Raw genomic sequence first — 19,666 nt, 5'->3', positions numbered from 1 at the left:
TTAGTCTTTCCTAATTACTATACAGATCAGATAACATGGTACAAAGCTTGCTTCAGTGTAAGTGGAGCCACACTCCCTTGTCTGCCCTCATCCTTCCCCATTTTATTATTTTTTGACAGAAATATAGTTTTTAGATAAAACTTATATAATTTGAGTAACCACCGAATGTGTAAAGAGGTCAATTTTTTTGGTTTTTTTTTTCTATGAATCAAATAATGCTGCACAATTCGGCATTTTTTAAAAAGACTTATTTTTATCTGAAAGGCAGAGTTATACAGAGGGAAGGAGAGACAGGGAATGAGAAAGATCTTCCATCCTCTGGTTCACTCCTCAAATAGCTGCGCAGACCAGAGCAGTGAAAATCTGAAACCAGAGCTTCTTCCAGACCTCTCACGTGAGTTCAGGGGCCCAAGGACTTGAGCCAATTTCTGCTCTTTTCTCAGGCCATTAGCAGGGAGCTGGAATGGAAGTAGAGCAGGCAGGATTTGAACTGGCACCTGTATGGGATGTTGGTACCACAGGTAGAGGCTTGGGCTGCTATGCCACAGCGCTGGCCCCAAGAATTCATCAGGGTATTCATCTTCAGACTGCACATGCAATTTCACAAGTCAGAGAAGTTAGCAACTATCTTAACAGATACAGCGCTCATTTGAGGAGGAGGCTAGTGTTTGCTAGAAGCTTCCAATCCTTCATTGCTTGATCCGTCAGCTTCTTCTGTTGATGTTAAGAAGCACCGTATGACATATCATAACAAGAAAATGGGCAGATTGCGAACGTCGCACGTGGTTGGGTGTGAGATGTGCTGCACTCACGGGTTTGATGCCCCCACGCACCGTTGTCAGTCGTTATAACCAGTTCAAACCCGGCGGAAGCTAGTGCATTGAAAGGCTCCGCAGGGCTCCTCCTCCAAGGCCCTGCAGGTGCTCAGGGACAACTTCAGGCAGGCACCAGGTAGCAACTGCTGTTGGCCTTCTCCTACCAACCAGGGTGGCGCCCCGACTAACTCCACCTCCACAAGGAGCAGAGGAAAGTGAAGGACACAGCAAAACCAGACCTGAACAGGGCGAGTGGGGCCGGGGTCCTGTCTGAGTGGGCCCTGAAAAGCAGGCTTCCTTTTTTTTCCCTCTGTGGGAGGCATACCTTGGAAACCCATTCCCCTTCAGGTGCACACTGGTGAACATAAAATCAGAACTCAAAGGTATGAGTGTGGATACGTAAGGGGCATGGTGCCAGGTGAGCCAGGCTAGCTCCTGCTAAGCCCATGTCTGTGCTTCCCTGGGCATCACCACTTTCCCTGGAAACAAGACTAGCAGTAGATTAGGCTAAAGTCACGTCATTCTTTCTTCTAACAGACCAGATATAATGCTTTTATTAGCCAATTTTTCAAGATTGCCGTAAATCTGTTCATTGCCCTCAGAATCTGTACATTAACTAATTTGGGTCATTCAATCACCCAGCACCTCAATTTTCCATCTGTACATTGGGTTTTCATCGGGGCAGATTTTTGACTCTAGTGGTTTTGTTAATGTTTCCTGAAGAGATTTTAAAAAATATCGATGCTTAGGTTCCGGCCACAAAAAAATTGAAGTCAGCTCTCTGAGAGGCTCCTTCTCGCGTGAGTGTGTTTTCAGAAGTTTCCCAGCGATCTTAAAAGTCCCCTACAGGTGGATCATGGACGCTCGGAGTCTTGCTGAACTCATCCCCTGTGCCGGGGCGTGGGCCCATCGTAAGTAAACGCCTTCATCTTTACCTCGATTTTCTTCACTACGAAGAGGGAACTCAGGAGACAGTGTGGCAAGAGCAGCCCGTGATGTGCAAAGTGCTCAGGGTTTACCGGGAGTAGCTTGTGCTGCTAAAAGGCCCCAGGGACAGGCATGCTGCCTGAGGATGCCCTGGTAACTCAGATCTCCTGAGGGCTTGAGCGTGCGTCAGACATGTCTTAATTTCTTGAGGTGGGTTTTGTTTTTTAAACCCCACTGATGGCGTATATTCGTTTGAAGATGTAGAAACGGGCTTAAGCAAGGTGAATTGCCCACGCAATGCCGCACAGCGGAGCTTGGAGCCTGAACTCAAACACAGAACGCACTCACTTGAATCTGCAGTTCATGCTTTTAAACAGCACGATGCTTTGATTTACACTCTATGTGTACCCAACTATCTACGATGACGTCTTTATTCTTCCCGGGCAACGCTGAATCCTGGTTGATGTCAAGTGCGAGATCATGGTCTGGATGGTGGAAAGTTGGTGGGTTTTCAGGAAGTATGAAGGGTTTCAACAAATAAGCAGAGGGAAAGCAAAGCAAGAGAGTAAGCGGCGATGCGCATGAAGACGCCCTGAGTCCCGTTCCTGGGTGGAGACTGATGTACTTGGAACGGCCCGGGGTGTGTCCACCCTTGTTCCATGCTGCAGAAATGCGGGGATGACCTCACTTCCTGCTCTGATGGCAATGAGCCGCCCCATTTCCAATGTATAGAAGGACATGTTCCTACTCTTATCATCCCCTTCCTGGAATAAGTGCAACTGTAAGTTGGCCTTCCTGTCTTATTACCCTGCCAGCCCACACACAATACTTTTTAAAATTTCCTGGTTCTTCTGTCACTCAGGTCCTATCTTCTATGTAATCTCTTAAAGGCAACCTCCCTAAATCACCCTGTTTCTTTTTTTAACATTTATTTATTTTTATTGAAAGGCGAATATACAGAGAGGAGGAGAGACAGAAAGGAAAATCTTCCGGCCGATGATTCACTCCCCAAGCGACCACAATGGCGGATGCTGCATAGATCTGAAGCCAGGAACCAGGAGCTCTTCCAGGTCTCCCACCACGTGGGTGCAGGGTCCCAAGGCTTTGGGTCATCCTCGACTGCTTTCCCAGGCCACAAGCAGAGAGCTGGATGGAAAGCAGGACTGCCAGGATTAGAATCAGCAACCATATGGGATGCCGGAGTGTACAAGGTGAGGACCTTAACCACTTTGCTATCGTGCCGGGCCCAGCCCATAATATTTTAACCTCAAAGCTGGTAGAATATTTCTCAAATAACTAGTCAGGTGACTTCAGCACCCCGCTTAAGAAGTGGCAGGTGGAGAGGAGATGGACAAGCACAGTCACATCTCAGTTTCTCCCCTTGATTTGGCACCTTTCCTCTGCAGGCCGTCTGCAGGCGGGCGTGCCCTGTGCAGTCAGGCCGCACGCGCTGAGCAGGCAGCTCTACAGTTCCAGAGGCCCCGGCATGGACCGTGGGGCACGTCAGGATCCAAAGGGCCGCTGGAGCAGCCCGTGTGGCAGAAGGCTGTGCTGCTCCAATGAGTGAGGCTAGATTGCACAAGCTTCCCCTCTTTTCTCTGAAGTAAAAATGAGCTAACTCACCGCCTCTGTGGTGCTCAGTTACCAAAGTGACAGAGCGTCAGGTTCCGATCAGAAGGGTGAAAACGGGGCAGGAGGAACATACGTGACTCTCTAACGGGATGGGAATAAACAGCTCCTTCAAGACAGTCATAAGGCATGCCAAACAGTTCATGGGCAATGGAGCCAAAAGATGAGCTTCTTTTTAGTGAGAAAAAAAGTAAAATCCATACATAGTTTTTTTTTCTCTATATGCACGTTTTGAAAACATGTTTTAATTTTGTTTTTGTCTTACAAATTCTTTGAAGACCCCAAAACAGTTTCAAGACAAAAATAGCGTCAGCAAGTCACCAAGAAGCACCAACCTCGTCCTGCTTCTAGAAGCAGGCAGTGTCAACTCCCTGTCTTATCTTGAAGATTCTCTCCTGTGACTCCTCATCTCCACCAACAACACTCTAGGCACAGGAATTGAACGGGCACCAACACAATTTCTAACAGTTCCAAGCCACTCTTCTTAAAGTCCCTCCCTGGAAAAACAAACAAACAAAAACAAAAACAAACCAAAAAACTCAGATTGCCAAAGGAATTTGGTTTTTTCAGCCAGCCCCAAAAGACAAGCCCCTGCCTCTCAGCTTCTATGGGAGACTGGGAGCCTGGCTTCACTCAGCGGCGCTGGCAAACTTAAGACAGGTGTCATCAGGATCAGTTCCGTTTCCTCCCACTTTGCGTTAATGCTTTCTCTTGCCCTGCTCCTTCCCGTTCCCAGCAGTGAAGTGCTGGTGTTTCCGGCGCTAAGACTATAAAACTGAAAACCTGGACACGGCTGCCCTCTACCGGCTACACTGGTCTGGCAACATTTTTCCCCCCTCTCCTAACTCGCAGGCAATGTTGGCAGCCATGCCCAGTTTACCACCCTCTTCATTATTCAACGCAGTTACAGCCTTCTATGCCACTGTTCATGAGAAACCCTCATACCCTGAGCCGGCCCGACTTGAGCAAGGTTATGTCCCTGACGGTGGTACTGGTTTTCTCAGCTGTGCGTCGGCTGCTTGGAGTGTCCAGCCACCGCCGAGGAGGGCATCTTTCTAAGGACTGCAGAACAGGAATTGCTGCCCATGGACGTCTCAGTTCTTCCCTTACAGCGCTGAGAGCTTGCTCATAATGCTCACCTGCACCTCCGTTGATATTTTTTAATTCTCCATTTTAGAATTTAAAAAAAAAGTCTTGGTTTTTTTTTTTTTTTTGGTTCACTATTAGGTACTTGAAAATGCATAGAAATCTTACCGGTGATAGTATTGAGAATATTACACTTAAAGAGTCTTAGGAGAGGCTGGATTTGGGTGTCCGGGTTTAAGACACTGCTTGGAACCCCCTGATCAGGGTGACTGGGTTGAAATCCCGGTTCTGCCCACCCCCTTTTTTTATAGCTTCCTTCCTGTTTCTGCTCAGCCAGTTAGATTCCTGCCACCACCTGGGAGGCCAGGGTTGTGTTTTTGTGTTTTCAGCCCCTAAACTTGGCCGGGATTGGCCCAGCCCGTCATTGCAGGCATCTGAGGGAGTGAACCAGTGGGTGGAGTCCCTTCCAGATGAGACGCCTATGCGTGGTTTATGGCCCAGCATCCTGAACCAGTCCTTTTGGTAGAAGCAGGCCTGCCCCCTACAATCCTGCCGGACGGTAGTCTTAAGCAGCATTCTTTTACCACCACTGCACAGTGTTTTATTTTTAAGATTTACTGGAAAGTCAGATATACAGAGAGGAGGAGAGACAGAGAGGAAGATCTTCCATTCGCTGATAAACTCCTCAAGCGGCCTGCAATGGCTGGAGCTGTGCCGATCCGAAGCCAGGAGCCCAGAACTTCCTCTGGGTCTCCTGTGTGGGTGCAGGGTTCCAAGGCTTTGGGCCGTCCTCGACTGCTTTCCCAGGCTACAAGCAGGGAGCTGGATGGGAAGTGGACTGCCAGGATTAGAACCGGCGCCCATATGGGATCCTGGCACGTTCAAGGTGAGGACTTTAGCTGCTAGGCCACCGCGCTGGGCCCCGGGTACTCTTCCTTATTGTGTACTTGCTATCCTTTGTCAAGCTTGAACTTGATGATTACGCTATATTTTGTGAGTTTAAACACTCTAGTTCTGTATTTGCAGTTGAGTCTTGCAATACTGCACAGTGATTTCCACTTGTAGCTCTGTGTCCTATCAAAGGCTTTAACAGGAGGTTAAACTAAATGCAGCCGAATCTCCGTCACCACCCTCTGTCCTCCGCCCTGGTTTTTGATTTGACATTTGAAGTGCCCAGAGATTTCCAGCAAAATAATTTTGTAAGGTAAGTGAGCAACAATTGATCAGTCCTTTCGATTGTCTTCAAGTAAGAAAACAGGGTCTCAACAAAGCTATTAAAAATAACAGACTGCTTTTTTCAAGAAGTTTGAAGGTGGTAAAGTCGACGCTGACCTCCACACAAAAGGTCAGCGGAATTTCTTGGCAAACACCGTGACCCACTTTCCAGCAGACTGCGTCATCGGCGAAGAAACGGCTCCTCTGCCTTTGAAAGCGCACGTTTGAAGAAATGATCTTAAATGTAGAAGAAATCTGGAAATCTGGAAAAAAGAAAAAAAAACATTAAAATCCAAAAGGAAGCGAGGAATGATTTTATTTAAAGCTAGCTTTTTAAAAGGTGTCAGACAGGTTTCTCATGTTAATGCTTAGGTTTCCACGTTCAAGGATAAGGAGACGCTGAAACCGTTTACCTTCTTTTTGTATTTTACTCACTATATACTTTTTTTGGGGGATTGCAGAATTTAAATAAACTCAGATTTTTTTGTGCACTTTAGCAGATATTCAGAAAGTGAATGAAGTCTCGCTACTGATGAATACACAGTAACACGGTGGCTTTGAATATAAGAAATAGATGTATTCAAATCACCTTAAAACTTTCATGGGATTGACTGGCGTTACCTGTTTGTACCAGCAGAGGGAGCCCCAAGACCACTACAATACCGGCAGCTTTTTCAATGGTGAATGGGGCAGAAGGGGACTTGGTTACCACCAACTCTGGGAAACAGATCAGTGGAAAGTTAGACTGCTGGATAATCAGATAAAACTAGTAGAAGATCCTAGTAAAATGTGTTCATGACTACATGTATAATCTAACCCTTTATCGAAGATTACTGGCAGGATTTGCTATTTTTTTTTCAAAATGCTAGTAAGTTAAAATAAACATCACATGAAACATTTAACATGTAATACTTAAATCCTAAAACTAACCCAATATTTTATATTTATTGGGCTTTTGAAGAGTTAGATATGAAATCTCAATGCCCAAAGGCACAGATGGTGCTGAGGGCAGGTGGCTTGTGAGCCTTCCCCGCCAGGTGAAGGCTCAGAGAGACACCGCCGTCTAGACCAGATGCTTCATCTGCTGGCACCTCGATCTTTCTCTCCCAGCCCAGGAGCGTGGGCATTGCATTTCTGTTATTTATAAGTTACCCGGTCTATGATGTATTTATCATTGGAGCAGCAACAAAGACACCAAGATGTGTGATACTTGAACTCATCCTCAGCCTCCAGGTGCTGCTCTGATACCACAATGTTCCTCTCATTGGACAAGGTTCCTCACATCATGTGTGCATCAGAAACCATTATTTTTTAAACTGATTTTGTACCTACTCAAAGGCAGAAAGAGTTCTTCATTGGACCTGTTCATTCGTGAGACGCCTCCCACAGCCAGGGCTGGACCGGGCCAAAGCCAGAAGCTCAGAACTCTAAGTCTCCCACACGGGTGGCAGGAACCCAAGAACCTGGACCATCCTCCTGATGCTTCATCAGAAAGCACTGCAAGCAAAGCATCTGGGGCTCGACGCACCACGCCGTAATGCATTAAAAAACAGAACCAAACAGATGTAAGGTACACATAACTGGACTAAGGATAAGCCTTGGCATGTGGCCATTGGTGTCTGCATGAACATCTCTATTGAATGCTTCTGTTACACAGCCCCAGGACCAGTCACTGACAGCCACATACATGTATGATCTTCCTCTCATATATCACCTGAAAGCAGGCAAAAATATCCTGAATTTTGCTACTTTAGATGGTACTTAAAATAAGACATACATGCATACCTAAAATGTGGCTCTTAAAAATTTTATGAAACAACAACTTTTTCTTTTTAACTCAAAGCTATTGTCCTTTCACATTGCTATGGGTTCTGTAACTCCTGGATTTTTACATAATATCCCAGCGTGTGTGTGTGCCATGGTTTGCTTAGGTATCTGTTGACTGGCAAGCAATCATATTGTGCCTGTCTGGTTGTAGCAGTGCTAAAAGTGTTGCCATAACCGGGTGTATATGCACAAGTCTTTCTCTTGCTTGGTTTGTAGAATGCAAATTATCGTTTAATAAGTATGATTTTTAAAATAGCTAGTCTGCATCTTTTCTAACACTTAAGGGTTAGATTTCCCAATTTTACCAATTAAATGAGTTTAAATGATTTTGACTTCCTTTTATTAAGGATGCTATTTATTGGCTGAAGTAGTTCCTTATATATGAAATTCATATTAATACTTTCAATCATTTTCCTGTTGTGTTGCTTTTCTCACCAGTTTGCAGGATCCTCTTACATGTTTTTGCGTTAGCTCATTGCTGAGCACACAGAGGGTTTAACATTTAACAGGAGGACCTCAGGTTGAGCTGACTCCAGGGCTTTGGATTCCTGCATAGGCTACAGCTCAGTGCAAACAATAAAGTTTAAGTCTAGCCCATCAGAAACTTTCACTCATTCCTAGAGGGAGCCTTTATCAGTCGGAAACCAACCAACCTGAAATGGATGGGTTTTCACTTAGGCCAAGCAATCGTTTGTTCTCTGTTCCCATCAGCAGAAGGGTGGGCTGCTCTCTGACTACCTCAGGAATTTCTGAATGTTCAGATATACTTTTTAAACTTTTAATATATCTTTTTTTTTAAGATTTATTTATTTTTATTGGAAAGGTGATTATACAGAGAGGAGAAGAGACAGAGAGGAAGATCTTTCATCCGATGGTTTACTCCCCAAGTGGCCCGCGATGGCTGCAGCTGAGCCAATCCTAAGCCAGGAGCCAGGAGCCTCTTCTGGTTCTCCCACACAGGTGCAGGGTCCCAAGGCTTTGGGCCGTCCTTGACTGCTTTCCCAGGCCACAAGCAGGGAGCTGGATGAGAAGCAGAGTTGCTGGGATTAGAACCAGCGCCCATATGGGATCCCAGTGCGTTCAAGGCGAGGACTTTAACCACTGCGCTATCGTGCCGGGCCCTAATATATCTTTTAATACTACATAAATACCTTGTACCAACCTATCACTGACCTTTGGTCATTTTAGTTTGTATCTTTTGAATTTTTAGTTCATTTAGCACTGTTTTATTATAGGATTAGTATTTCTTATGAGCTTAAGAAATCTTTATCTACCTTATGCTAAAAAAAAAAAACTTAGTTGCTTGTTTCTTCTATTAATACTTTCAAGGTTTACTCTTGATATTTAATTCATTACTCCAGCTGAAGATTGTATATGGTGTTTATTATAGATGGTGTGTGTTATGGACTGAACTGTGTTTCTCTGATATTCATGCTAAAACCCTAACATCTAATACTCAGAATTTAACTGTTGAAGACAAGGCCTGCAGAGGTTAGAGGGTGTCATACACAGCCTGTGCTGTCCCCATACACTGTGATCCAGACACGCCAGTGCTAAGGCGCATGGCCACCCAAGACCATGTAATGACAGGAGACAGTAGCCACCTGCAAGCCAAGAAAAGAGATTTCTGGAGAAGAAAAATTGGTATTTATACCTTCATCTTCAATTCACAGCCTCCATAATTATGAGAAAATATTTAAGGCAGCCACATTGTTATCTTGATCAGCAAATTAGTATGCTCTGTGATGTGTGTTGTGCTTTTGTGTGAAAAATGTTTGATTCACGAACTAGCCCTTTTCTCATACTAATTACCATACTTCTGCCATGGAGCAAAAAGTTCCTTCCATACAGATCTACCTATCAATAAGATGCGGATCTACTTCTTAATTCTTTATGCTAGTCCTTTGGTCAGAATGTGGCCATTCTTCATTGCTATGGCTTATAATAAGGCCAGTTGGCTGGTAAAGAAAAATCTCTTTTGTTCTTTAAAATAATTTTGGCATTTTTGATGCCTTGCAATCTCATACGCATTTTGTCATCTGCTTATTTTTCATTAAAATTTTCGTTGGGATTTTGACCGTATTTGCATGAACCCTATAGATTTAGAGAGAAATGTCTTTAGAATTTATTCATTCAGAAGTCTTTGGTTCATTCTGCAAAATGCCACCAGTGGGGCTGGCCCAGGTGAGAGCCAGCAGTTCAGAACTCAGTACAGGTCTGCCACAGGGACGGCAGGGGACCAGGAGCGTGAGCCATCGGGTCATCGTCTGCTGCCTTTCCAGGCTCTTAGCCAGGGAGCTGGACTGGCAGCAGACTTGCTGGCATTCTAAGGGCATCCTTTACCTGCTGAGCCACGCAATACTTCCCACAAGAGAAATAGAGAACATTATATTGATGGGCATATTTCAAATTGCTTATGGAAAATGAAATTAAAAAGAAAATTTTGGTACAAAAGCATTTTAGAAATCTATTCATTTTTATTGGAAAGGTGGATATACAGAGAGGAGGAGAGACAGAGAGGAAGATCTTCCATCCGATGGTTCACTCCCAAAGCGGCCCGCAATGGCTGCAGCTGAGCCAATCCTAAGCCAGGAGCCTGGAGCTTCTTCTGGGTCTCTCACGTGGGTGCAGTGTCCCAAGGCTTTGGGCTGTCCTTGACTGCTTTCCCAGGCCACAAGCAGGGAGCTGGATGGGAAGCAGAGTTGCTGGGATTAGAACCGGCGCCCATATGGGATTCCAGGGGTGCATTCCAGGTGAGGACTTTAACCACTACGCTATCACACGGGGCCTGGTACAAAAACTTTTGAAGATGTGAGTTGTCTTTGAAAAGTTTAGGGAACACAGGCATCATGAAAAGGCTAAGCATTGCTTTCAAAAGTTTTCTTTGCATCAAAATAAGTTATTTTCCTACAAACTCCAGTCCTGCTGCTTAATTTGTTGCTGTATATGTTACAGTTCTGCCTCTGTCCACATGATGGCACCACAATCTGAAAAATCATATTTTCATAGTTGAAAGCAACAGATGTGCTAAGAGTTAATATTTTGTTAAATGTCCTCTTACAATTTGGGAGATAGATCTTAATTTACGTGGGCTATTCAATAGCTTATCCAATACAAAGCAATATTTGGTTAAAAATCAATTCAATAACATAGTATAATTAAGAAATATCTAAAATGAACAAATCCCGGACATACAGTTCTTTCCTGGAAGGCCATTAACATAAACACACAAACGCTGTTTTTTTTTTTTAAAGCAACAAAGACAATGTATAAAGGTATTTTTAAAAAATATCCCAGCAAATCCTTTCCGCACTGGGCGGAGAACAGATCTGCATCAATCTGAAGGGCAAAGGTCACTCCTACAGCTACAAAGATTTTGTAATTCTTGCCACCGCCACTCGGGCATGCGGTAATCACGGTAATCATTAACGAGCCACATGCCTGGGCATGCCTGAAACTTGAACACTCCCAAGTGAAAGTGACAGAAAGGACTTTCCCTTTCGACAGAAAGGACTTTGTGGAGGAAGCCTCTTTCCTGCAGAACACTCATTTGGAAGAAGCACTTTTGTAAATGTCTCATTAACTGGGATCCTACCCTAAACCCGCTGGTGGCCTGGGGCAAACCCTTCACACTGTTGACTGTCTGCTGGAGGTTTATGGATCTGGCATTCTAAAAAATCTTGTGAACCTAGTTACAAAAAACTATCGTATCACATCCAAAGAGATTTACATGCGTTGTAAATATTATAACTTGGTCTAAAAAATATAGTGAGAGTAGCTATGTAAATTTGCTCACCCTCTCTCTCCCCTTTCCTCCTTGTAGATGACAATACTAACGTGAAACCAGAATATCACACCTCAAAATCTGACTGTAGGAGACCAGATTGTGTTCATCCAAATATACATCTAGGATAACGTGCTTGTGGTTGTTGTTTGTTTTATGTTGCTATTTTGAACAATAGCAGATATAAGAGAAGCTCTGAAAATGACACGTTTCTCGTTATTAAGGGACCCTTCCAGTTATTAAAAGAATTATCCATCAGTAGGGCTGTGTCGGGTGTTCTGGACACAAGACTCGGCCAGTGGACAACTGCCCAGCCATCTCCTAGCGTCCAGGGCGCCTTCCTGTCACTTGCCTTCCCCACGCTTAGCCAAAGTTCACACATGGGCCCACAGTAGAATCCATTTCTTTGAGTAACTCCTTTAATCACCTTGTTTCTTGTTCCCTCTCCAACTGTTTTTTTTTTTCCAAGACTCCAGCCAGAATTTAAGAGGGCAGGAAAAAAAAAACTTTACAAGAATTCCCTACAAGAATCATATTTCCCCACTCAGAGCCGTTGTGGTATTAAAGAAGGCATTTCAAACTATTGAACAGTTGCTAAACACGCAATACTACCATTGGAATACAGAAAAACTATGTTCCTAGGAGAACCAAACGGAACACTAACGCCTGGAAATACAAAATTGAGCCATCTTTCAGCTCACACAGCTTTGTCCCATCGAGGCACCAATGCCTCCCACTCCACATACAAAGACTCGGACAAAGCATTTTGAACAACCCATCAGGCCTAAGCCAGACCCAAAAAGACAAACCTCACCCCCCCAAACGTACATCAGCTGCTACCTTGCGTCCTTTCACTTGTAAAGCGCTTTATTTAGAGCCTGTGATTCTAAATCGGAAGTAGGTTATCCCCCCCAAATTTTAAACAAATAGAGGAGAGGGGGAGGGGGAGGCACTATCATTGTGTCCTTGGGCTTCGTGAAATTCACATATCTGAAATTCATGACATGTTTTTCTAGACCACAAAAGTAGCGATCACATATGTCTAAGTCTGGACACGCGCACGAACAAGAGTTAGCAATGGATCTTCATTGCTTCTGCAAACATGAGCTGTGGACTGGGACACACTGCGCACGCCCCGGTTTCACTCCCAGGGGAAGCCAGGAGGGGGGCACCCCACCAGGTCTCTCAGGGACCCCTGACCTGAGCCACCGTGTGCCGCCTTCCCGGGGTGCACCCAGCAGGAAGCGGGCGTGGGGTCCTCAGATGTGGGACACAGGGGTCCTGACCCCAGGCTGCACCGCGTCCGCCCGTGGTGCTGTCTCAGCCAGCCCCGATACAACACAGTCAAATGCCAGGTTGTCGTTACCCACAACCGTTAGCCGAACTTCCAGAAGATTCCACACGAGGGCGCCGTTGCCTTCCGAGTGTCCCCCCCCCCCCACCTCTGGCCCGGAGGCGCCCCGGGACCCGAACCTCCGACCGAGGTCGCTGGAAGGTGGCCGGCCGGGGTTGGGGTCCCCGCTCGCAGGGCCGCCCGGCTCCCAAGCGGTTCCGCCGGCCCTTCCTTTCCCCGGCCCACCCTCCACCAGGAACGGACGCGAGCTCGGCCTCCTCACCGAGGCTCCGGTCGCCCGGCTGGCCGTGGAGGCCTCGCGCGCGCCGGGGGGCCATGGGCGTCGGCCCGCGGGCGTCGAGGGGACCGAGGAGCGTGCGGGGCCATGGCGGGGGATAAAGCTGCGCGTCCCGGGGGCGCCCGCCGCGGTCTCGCCCCTCACGGTTCGTCCTTCACGCCGGCCGCCCCTCAGGGCCGCCCTCGCCGACCCGCACGCGCCCGGGCGGCCGGTGGGCGGGGCCGCCCGTGACGTCACACTCCGCAGCGAGTCTCCGCCCCTCTCCCCTCCCGGCCGGTATATAAGAGCGGGCAGAGCGTTCGCACTCGCACAAGCGGAGCGGGTGACGGGCGAAGGGTGGGCGGCGTAGGAGGTGGCTGGGGCTCGGGGGGTCGGGACGAGCACGGACGCGTGTCCACGCGCGCTGCAGCCGGGCAGCCCAGGCAGAGCGCGTGGAGGGCAGGGGGGACGAGGCGACGAGCATGGAACTCTTGAGGACTATCACCTACCAGCCGGCCGCCAGCACCAAGATGTGCGAGCAGGCGCTGGGCAAGGCTGGCGCCGGGGACTCGAAGAAGAAGCGACCGCAGCAGCCCCCCGAGGAGCCGCAGGTGCAGGTGCCGCCGGCGGCCCCGCACCACCATCACCACCATTCGCACTCGGGACCCGAGATCTCACGGATTATCGTCGATCCCACGACGGGGAAGCGCTACTGCCGGGGCAAAGTGCTGGGGAAGGTGACTGAGCCGGGGAGAGCGTCCAGGCGGGCGAGCGGACGGGGCGGGAGGGCTGCCCGGGCAGCTCCCATCCACTTCTCGGCCTCTCGGTGGAGGGGAGCTGGTCCGACCGGCGTTGGGTCCCTCACCTACGGGCTTCTGTGCCCTGGTGGCGCCGAGGAAGGGTCGGGGGCGTGGGGGGGAGGGGATGGGATCGGTCTTCCATCCTTTAGCTAAAGCACGGGGATCTCAGGGAACCCCAGGGACGTTTGTGCGAAATTCAGAAACTAGGGCTTCCCACCCTGGCCCCGGCTCCCGCTAGCACCTGCTCTGCAGACTGTTACTGACAAAAATCTGTTCAGACGTGGCTTTTTTGAATCCTGCCCACCCTAAAAACCCTGTCACCAAGCTGCCTTTTGTGAAAGGGAGAAGAAACACCGTTTGAACTTGGGACTTTTCAGGAATGCATCTCCCTTTGCCGTCGAGGTGTTTTTACTGAGACGATGGCATCCGTGGTCCACACTCCTCCTCACCCCTCACCCTCCCCACCCACCACCCCGCAATCCCACCCCGGGTTTTGTTTTTGTTTTTTTTGTTTTTTGGTTTGTTTTATTCTTTGCTTGGAATTATTTGGTCATTTATCATATGTAATAAGCTAGCCATCCATTTTTTTTTCCCCCTCGCCATACTCAGTCCCTACCTTGGCTTTGTTCCTTTCAGGGTGGCTTTGCAAAATGTTATGAGATGACAGATCTGACAAACAACAAAGTCTACGCTGCAAAAATCATCCCTCACAGCAGAGTAGCCAAACCTCATCAAAGGGAAAAGGTGTGTGTGACTGTTGAGTAAAGTATTTTCTTTGTGCGCGCGGCTGGCCCTTCCCTGGGAGGAGGATGTCTGCTGCGTGTGTAAGCGCCTACCGGCTCTTCGGAGATGATGAGGCTAATGAGCCTTAGCCCGCCAACCCTCACACCTCCCTCCCCCCCAAATCCCCCCACTTTTAGATCGACAAAGAAATAGAGCTTCACAGGATCCTTCATCACAAACACGTGGTGCAGTTTTACCACTACTTCGAGGACAAAGAAAACATTTACATTCTCCTGGAATATTGCAGCCGAAGGGTGAGTGTTAACTCTTTCCTATTTGAGCACGTTTACTGAACCGCCCCCCCCACCCTCCCCACCCCCCCGAGTCCCCTCCACTTGGACGTGCCCTGCAGACGGCTGGCTCTTGCCCTGGGGTCTGAGCTGCGGCACTGTTTGACAAGAACCTTCGGTACTTGTCCTGTGAAGGGAATTCACTGATGGTTTTAGCTAACTCTTTTGCCCTTTTCCTCTTCCTTAGTCGATGGCGCACATCCTGAAAGCAAGAAAGGTGTTGACGGAGCCGGAAGTCCGATACTACCTCAGGCAGATTGTGTCTGGACTCAAGTACCTTCATGAGCAAGAGATCCTGCACAGAGATCTCAAACTAGGTGAGTCTGGGTGGCTGCATGCCAGCTGTTTGGGGGTGAGGGGTGCTTCTCTACCCTGCTTTTCACCCTGCTAACCTTCCTTGGCATCTGGCCTTGAACAGTCTTTCTGCTGAGTGGGCGACGTGCACAGCTGACCGCCTGCCTCTGTCGTGGCTGTGTGTATAATTGGAAGCCTCTTCAAAGGGATTTACCTTTGGTTTGGTTTGGTTTCTCATCTAGGCAACTTCTTTATTAATGAGGCCATGGAACTGAAAGTGGGGGACTTCGGGTTGGCAGCCAGGCTGGAACCCTTGGAGCACAGAAGAAGGTAAGAACTAGATGTGACCTGCTAGGGGTTTTGAAATAGTCCCCAGTTCATGTTTTGGAGATGGCCACTTGATGCTAAAATCTATGCTCTACAACGTTAAACACTTGCTATGTGTCCACCATAAATGAGACAGGGTGCCCCTAAGTTGACTATTAAGGCAGTCAGAGAACCCTTTCTATTTGCCTGAAAAGCATCAAAATGCCACAGTGTCCCTGGTCTCAAGTGGTTAAAAACACCATGTCATCTGGACCTAAGGGGAAAAAAATTGCACATGCATTAAAGAAAAAAAAAAAAAAAAGCTACCAGAAGTCACTCAATTGGCAGTTGTTCAAATACCCAAAGTCAAATGCTTCTCAACAGAAATTCAATAAAATCTCTTTAAAAATTGATATCCCAAATCACATCTAGATAGCTGAGGTTAACCAGTAGAATGGTGCCTAATGAGATGTTGGCCTTTTGTCTTTGCAGAACAATATGTGGTACCCCAAATTATCTCTCTCCTGAGGTCCTCAACAAACAAGGGCATGGCTGTGAATCAGACATCTGGGCATTAGGCTGTGTAATGTAAGTACCTGTGCCAGAATGATTCAAAAGCAGATCTGGTCGGCTCTTTGATTCTCAGAAAGAGCCGCTCAGTTCAATGACCATTCCTGAAGATGTTGCTTTCTCTGCACCACAGGTACACCATGTTACTAGGAAGGCCCCCGTTTGAAACTACAAATCTGAAAGAAACCTACAGGTGTATAAGGGAAGCGAGGTATACCATGCCGTCGTCTTTGGTGGCCCCCGCAAAGCACTTAATAGCCAGCATGTTGTCCAAAAACCCGGAGGATCGGCCCAGTTTGGATGACATCATACGGCATGACTTCTTCTTGCAGGTTCGCGCACCTCATGTCTTTCCTACTGCATAATGTTCCCAGTTACCCGACAGATCCCTGAAGCTCTTTGCTGGTACTCCACAGGGCTTTACTCCGGACAGACTTTCCTCCAGCTGTTGTCATACAGTACCAGATTTCCACTTATCAAGCCCAGCTAAGAATTTCTTTAAGAAGGCGGCTGCTGCTCTTTTTGGTGGCAAAAAAGACAAAGCAAGATATATTGACACACATAGTAAGTCTCATGAGATTTCTTCCCTTCCTCCTGTATCCGACATGACAGACTTAAAGTTGATAAAAAAAAAAAACTATAGAGAATTCTGTATAACTTTTAGGACATTGGCATGCGGCTGACCTTAACATTTATGGCATCATCTGCACTTCACATTGCGATGGATAGCTTTTTGCTTTATAAACATTAAAATGTATAATTGCAGCTGATGGCAGTGATAAAATACTGTTTTTGCTTTGGTGGTTCACAAGCTAGTTAATAATGCAAAAGGAGGAAATGATGGCCAGTTCATCCCTACCTCATTGAGGGATACTAATGCTCTTCATTCTTTCCCTTGATTTACAGATAGAGTGTCTAAAGAAGATGAAGAAATTTACAAGCTTAGGCATGACTTGAAAAAGACTTCAATAACTCAACAGCCCAGCAAACATAGGCCAGATGAGGTATGTTGGGAAACAATAACATAGTTCACGGTTATAAACACTTGAAATCATTTCCATTCTATGTCAAGTAGCACTTGGACTATCATTATAATGGTTCAGGCTGGTTGTATTTTCTTAATGATTTTCTTTCAACTCTCTGAAAGGAACGATGTCATCTTTTAGCTTAAGAATGCATGCAATTAGATTACTGCAATGGCTTTTGCTTGGCTACCATCCATGGCTTTTTGATAAGCTTTCCTGGCACTTGCCACAATCACACCTTAAGTTGGAATTTGAACCTTACATGAGTTGAGATACTTCACTCAATGCATGGCTCTTCTCCCTTCCAAGGAACTCCAGCCACCTGCCACCACGGTTGCCAGAACTGGAACACCTGCAACAGATAGCAAGCAGCAGATGGGAGATGCCATCCGGATGATTGTCAGAGGGACCCTGGGCAGCTGCAGCAGCAGCAGCGAATGTAAGTGACTGCTAGCCTAGTACTAGGGCACCAGAGTCCACCTGTGTCGTAGTTCATGTAATACAGAAAAAGCAAATTAGGAGAATTGGAAAAGGACAAGGGCCGATTCTAAAATTCTTTTGTCTTTGGCATTAGTGAAGGGAAATGGAACAGCTACAAACTGAGTCCTCCATTTTTATGATTTCTGTATTTTATAGTTTGCGTTTCTCTCTGACTTCCCAGGCCTTGAAGACAGTACCATGGGAAGTGTTGCAGACACTGTGGCCAGGGTGCTTCGGGGATGTCTGGAGAACATGCCGGAGGCTGACTGCCTCCCCAAGGAGCAGCTGACCACATCCTTTCAGTGGGTCACCAAATGGGTCGATTATTCTAACAAATACGGCTTCGGGTACCAGCTCTCAGACCACACTGTTGGGGTGCTCTTCAACAATGGTGCCCACATGAGCCTCCTTCCAGACAAAAAGTAAGTATGTTCAATGAATGCAGTAGAGTTGCTTGCCTAGTCGTGTAAACACAATGACTGACCCTTCTCTATTTTTTCCCTCTCTTCTCTCATTCCTCTTTTCTAGAACGGTCCACTATTATGCAGAGCTTGGCCAGTGTTCTGTTTTCCCAGCAACAGATGCCCCTGAACAATTCATCAGTCAAGTGACGGTGCTGAAATACTTCTCTCATTACATGGAGGAGAACCTCATGGACGTAAGTGACATGGCTTTATAGCACTGGTGTGTGGAGTGCAGTCCACAGACCAGCAGCGTCTGCATCACTCGGCAGCTTGTTAGAAGTGCAGAGTTCTCACATCCTCCTTTAGCTCCGCCATGGGAGGTGGGAGCAGGGATCTGCGGGCCATTCTGATGACTACCGCCTTTGAGCAGCATCTTATTAGGGTACACACTCTACCATCTTTATAGGCACTGAGTCTGTCTCCTGACCTCTTGCAGGGCGGTGATCTCCCCAGCGTTACTGATGTCCGAAGACCTCGGCTCTACCTCCTTCAGTGGCTAAAATCTGATAAGGCCTTAATGATGCTCTTTAATGATGGCACCTTTCAGGTAACCAGACTTTTCATGCAAGTTTAGGTCCTAAAAGCACTATTTTTATTTAGCCAGTGGAATTACTGATCGAACCTTTCTTAGTATTTAGAAAGATTGAATATCTAATATCCATGTCTTTTTTTTTTTTTAAAAGGTGAATTTCTACCATGATCATACAAAAATAATCATCTGTAGTCAAAATGAAGAATACCTTCTCACTTACATCAACGAGGAGAGGATATCTACAACTTTCAGACTAACAACTCTGCTGATGTCGGGTTGTTCCTTAGAATTGAAGCATCGGATGGAGTATGCCCTGAACATGCTGTTACAGAGATGTAACTGAAAGACTTTGTGAATGGACCCTATGGGACTCCTCGTTGCCACTGTGAGCTCTCCAGGGAAGCCGGTGGAATGCTCTAGAGCATGCTGAAGGAGACGGACAGGTGGTGGTACGAAAACAATTGCTCTGTGGCCTTCTGGGCTGAGTGGAACCAGACCAGGCTGAGGCACACAGTTCTCGACTTTGGACAATCCCAGGAGTGAACCAAAATGCAGTTTTTCTTGAGATAACCTGTTTGGACAAGGCAGTTTCGCAGAAAGGCGCGTTGACTCTTCTCTCTGTTGAGAGCGTTTCAGCCAGAGGACTTGGAACTGTGAATATACTTCCTGAAGAGGAGGCAGAAGGGAGGAAGCTCCCATTGTTGTTTAAAGGCTGTAAGCAGAGCAGCTTTTGGCTGCTTAACTGTGAACTATGGCCATATATGAATTTTTTTTTTTTTGTCATTGTCGTCGTCCATTTTTTTTTTAAGACATTTGTGGCTGGAAAAAGTGCATTCCTTGTTAATAAACTTATTTATTACAGCCCAAAGAGCAGTATTTATTATCGAAATGTTCTTTTTTTTATGTTGATCATTTTAAACTGTTGGCAATAAAGAGAATGAAAAAGCGGAAACAATGGTCTCCCGTCTTTAATGTAACACATTGTCACCTCATGACCTTCTTTGATGATGGATAATGGATTCGTGGTGGTGTTTGGCATGGCATTAAGTACTGCAGTATGCTAAGTGAGGTCTTCCATTTTTCCTAATCATAGTTTCTAGGGAGTCTTCTAGATCCATATTAAAATCATAGAATGAGCCTAGCTTGAGAAAAGAAAAAATTAAGAGAAAAATGTCACTCTTGCTAGTGTATATAGCCTCCTGTGATATTGACATAAAGTTCTCTCTGGA

The 19,666-nt window shown here is 46.6% G+C and overlaps 1 protein-coding gene across 2 annotated transcripts; it reads left to right on the top strand.

Annotated features, from left to right (window-relative positions):
• Positions 1–13,321: 13,321 nt before the first annotated feature.
• PLK2 (polo like kinase 2) lies at positions 13,322–19,382 on the top strand. Of its 2 annotated transcripts, XM_040977566.1 has the most exons (15): positions 13,322–13,522; positions 13,565–13,630; positions 14,330–14,437; positions 14,614–14,730; positions 14,954–15,083; positions 15,303–15,390; positions 15,859–15,954; positions 16,070–16,268; positions 16,353–16,500; positions 16,843–16,940; positions 17,271–17,400; positions 17,623–17,863; positions 17,970–18,099; positions 18,342–18,452; positions 18,589–19,382. In XM_040977566.1, exons 1-15 carry the CDS (start codon positions 13,376–13,378, stop codon positions 18,778–18,780), a joined length of 2,001 nt encoding a protein of 666 aa, XP_040833500.1. In that variant the 5' UTR covers positions 13,322–13,375; the 3' UTR covers positions 18,781–19,382. The 2 variants fall into 2 exon arrangements, with proteins under 2 accessions (XP_040833500.1, XP_040833499.1); XM_040977565.1 differs by having other exon boundaries at positions 13,322–13,630.
• The last annotated feature ends 284 nt before the right edge of the window (positions 19,383–19,666 follow it).

Source organism: Ochotona curzoniae, unplaced genomic scaffold (genome assembly GCF_017591425.1).
Source record: "Ochotona curzoniae isolate NIBS_2020 unplaced genomic scaffold, NIBS_Ocur_1.0 contig_2754, whole genome shotgun sequence".
Taxonomy (NCBI): Eukaryota; Metazoa; Chordata; class Mammalia; order Lagomorpha; family Ochotonidae; genus Ochotona; species Ochotona curzoniae.
This window is presented reverse-complemented; position numbering and strand designations above follow the sequence as displayed.

Bases quoted from the DNA above. Each gene is read 5' to 3' on its own strand.
- PLK2 (XM_040977565.1), top strand. From the start codon at position 13,376: ATGGAACTCTTGAGGACTATCACCTACCAGCCGGCCGCCAGCACCAAG. The intron at 14,438-14,613 runs GTGTGTGTGACT...CCCCACTTTTAG, and splicing joins AACCTCATCAAAGGGAAAAG to ATCGACAAAGAAATAGAGCT. The intron at 18,100-18,341 runs GTAAGTGACATG...GACCTCTTGCAG, and splicing joins TGGAGGAGAACCTCATGGAC to GGCGGTGATCTCCCCAGCGT.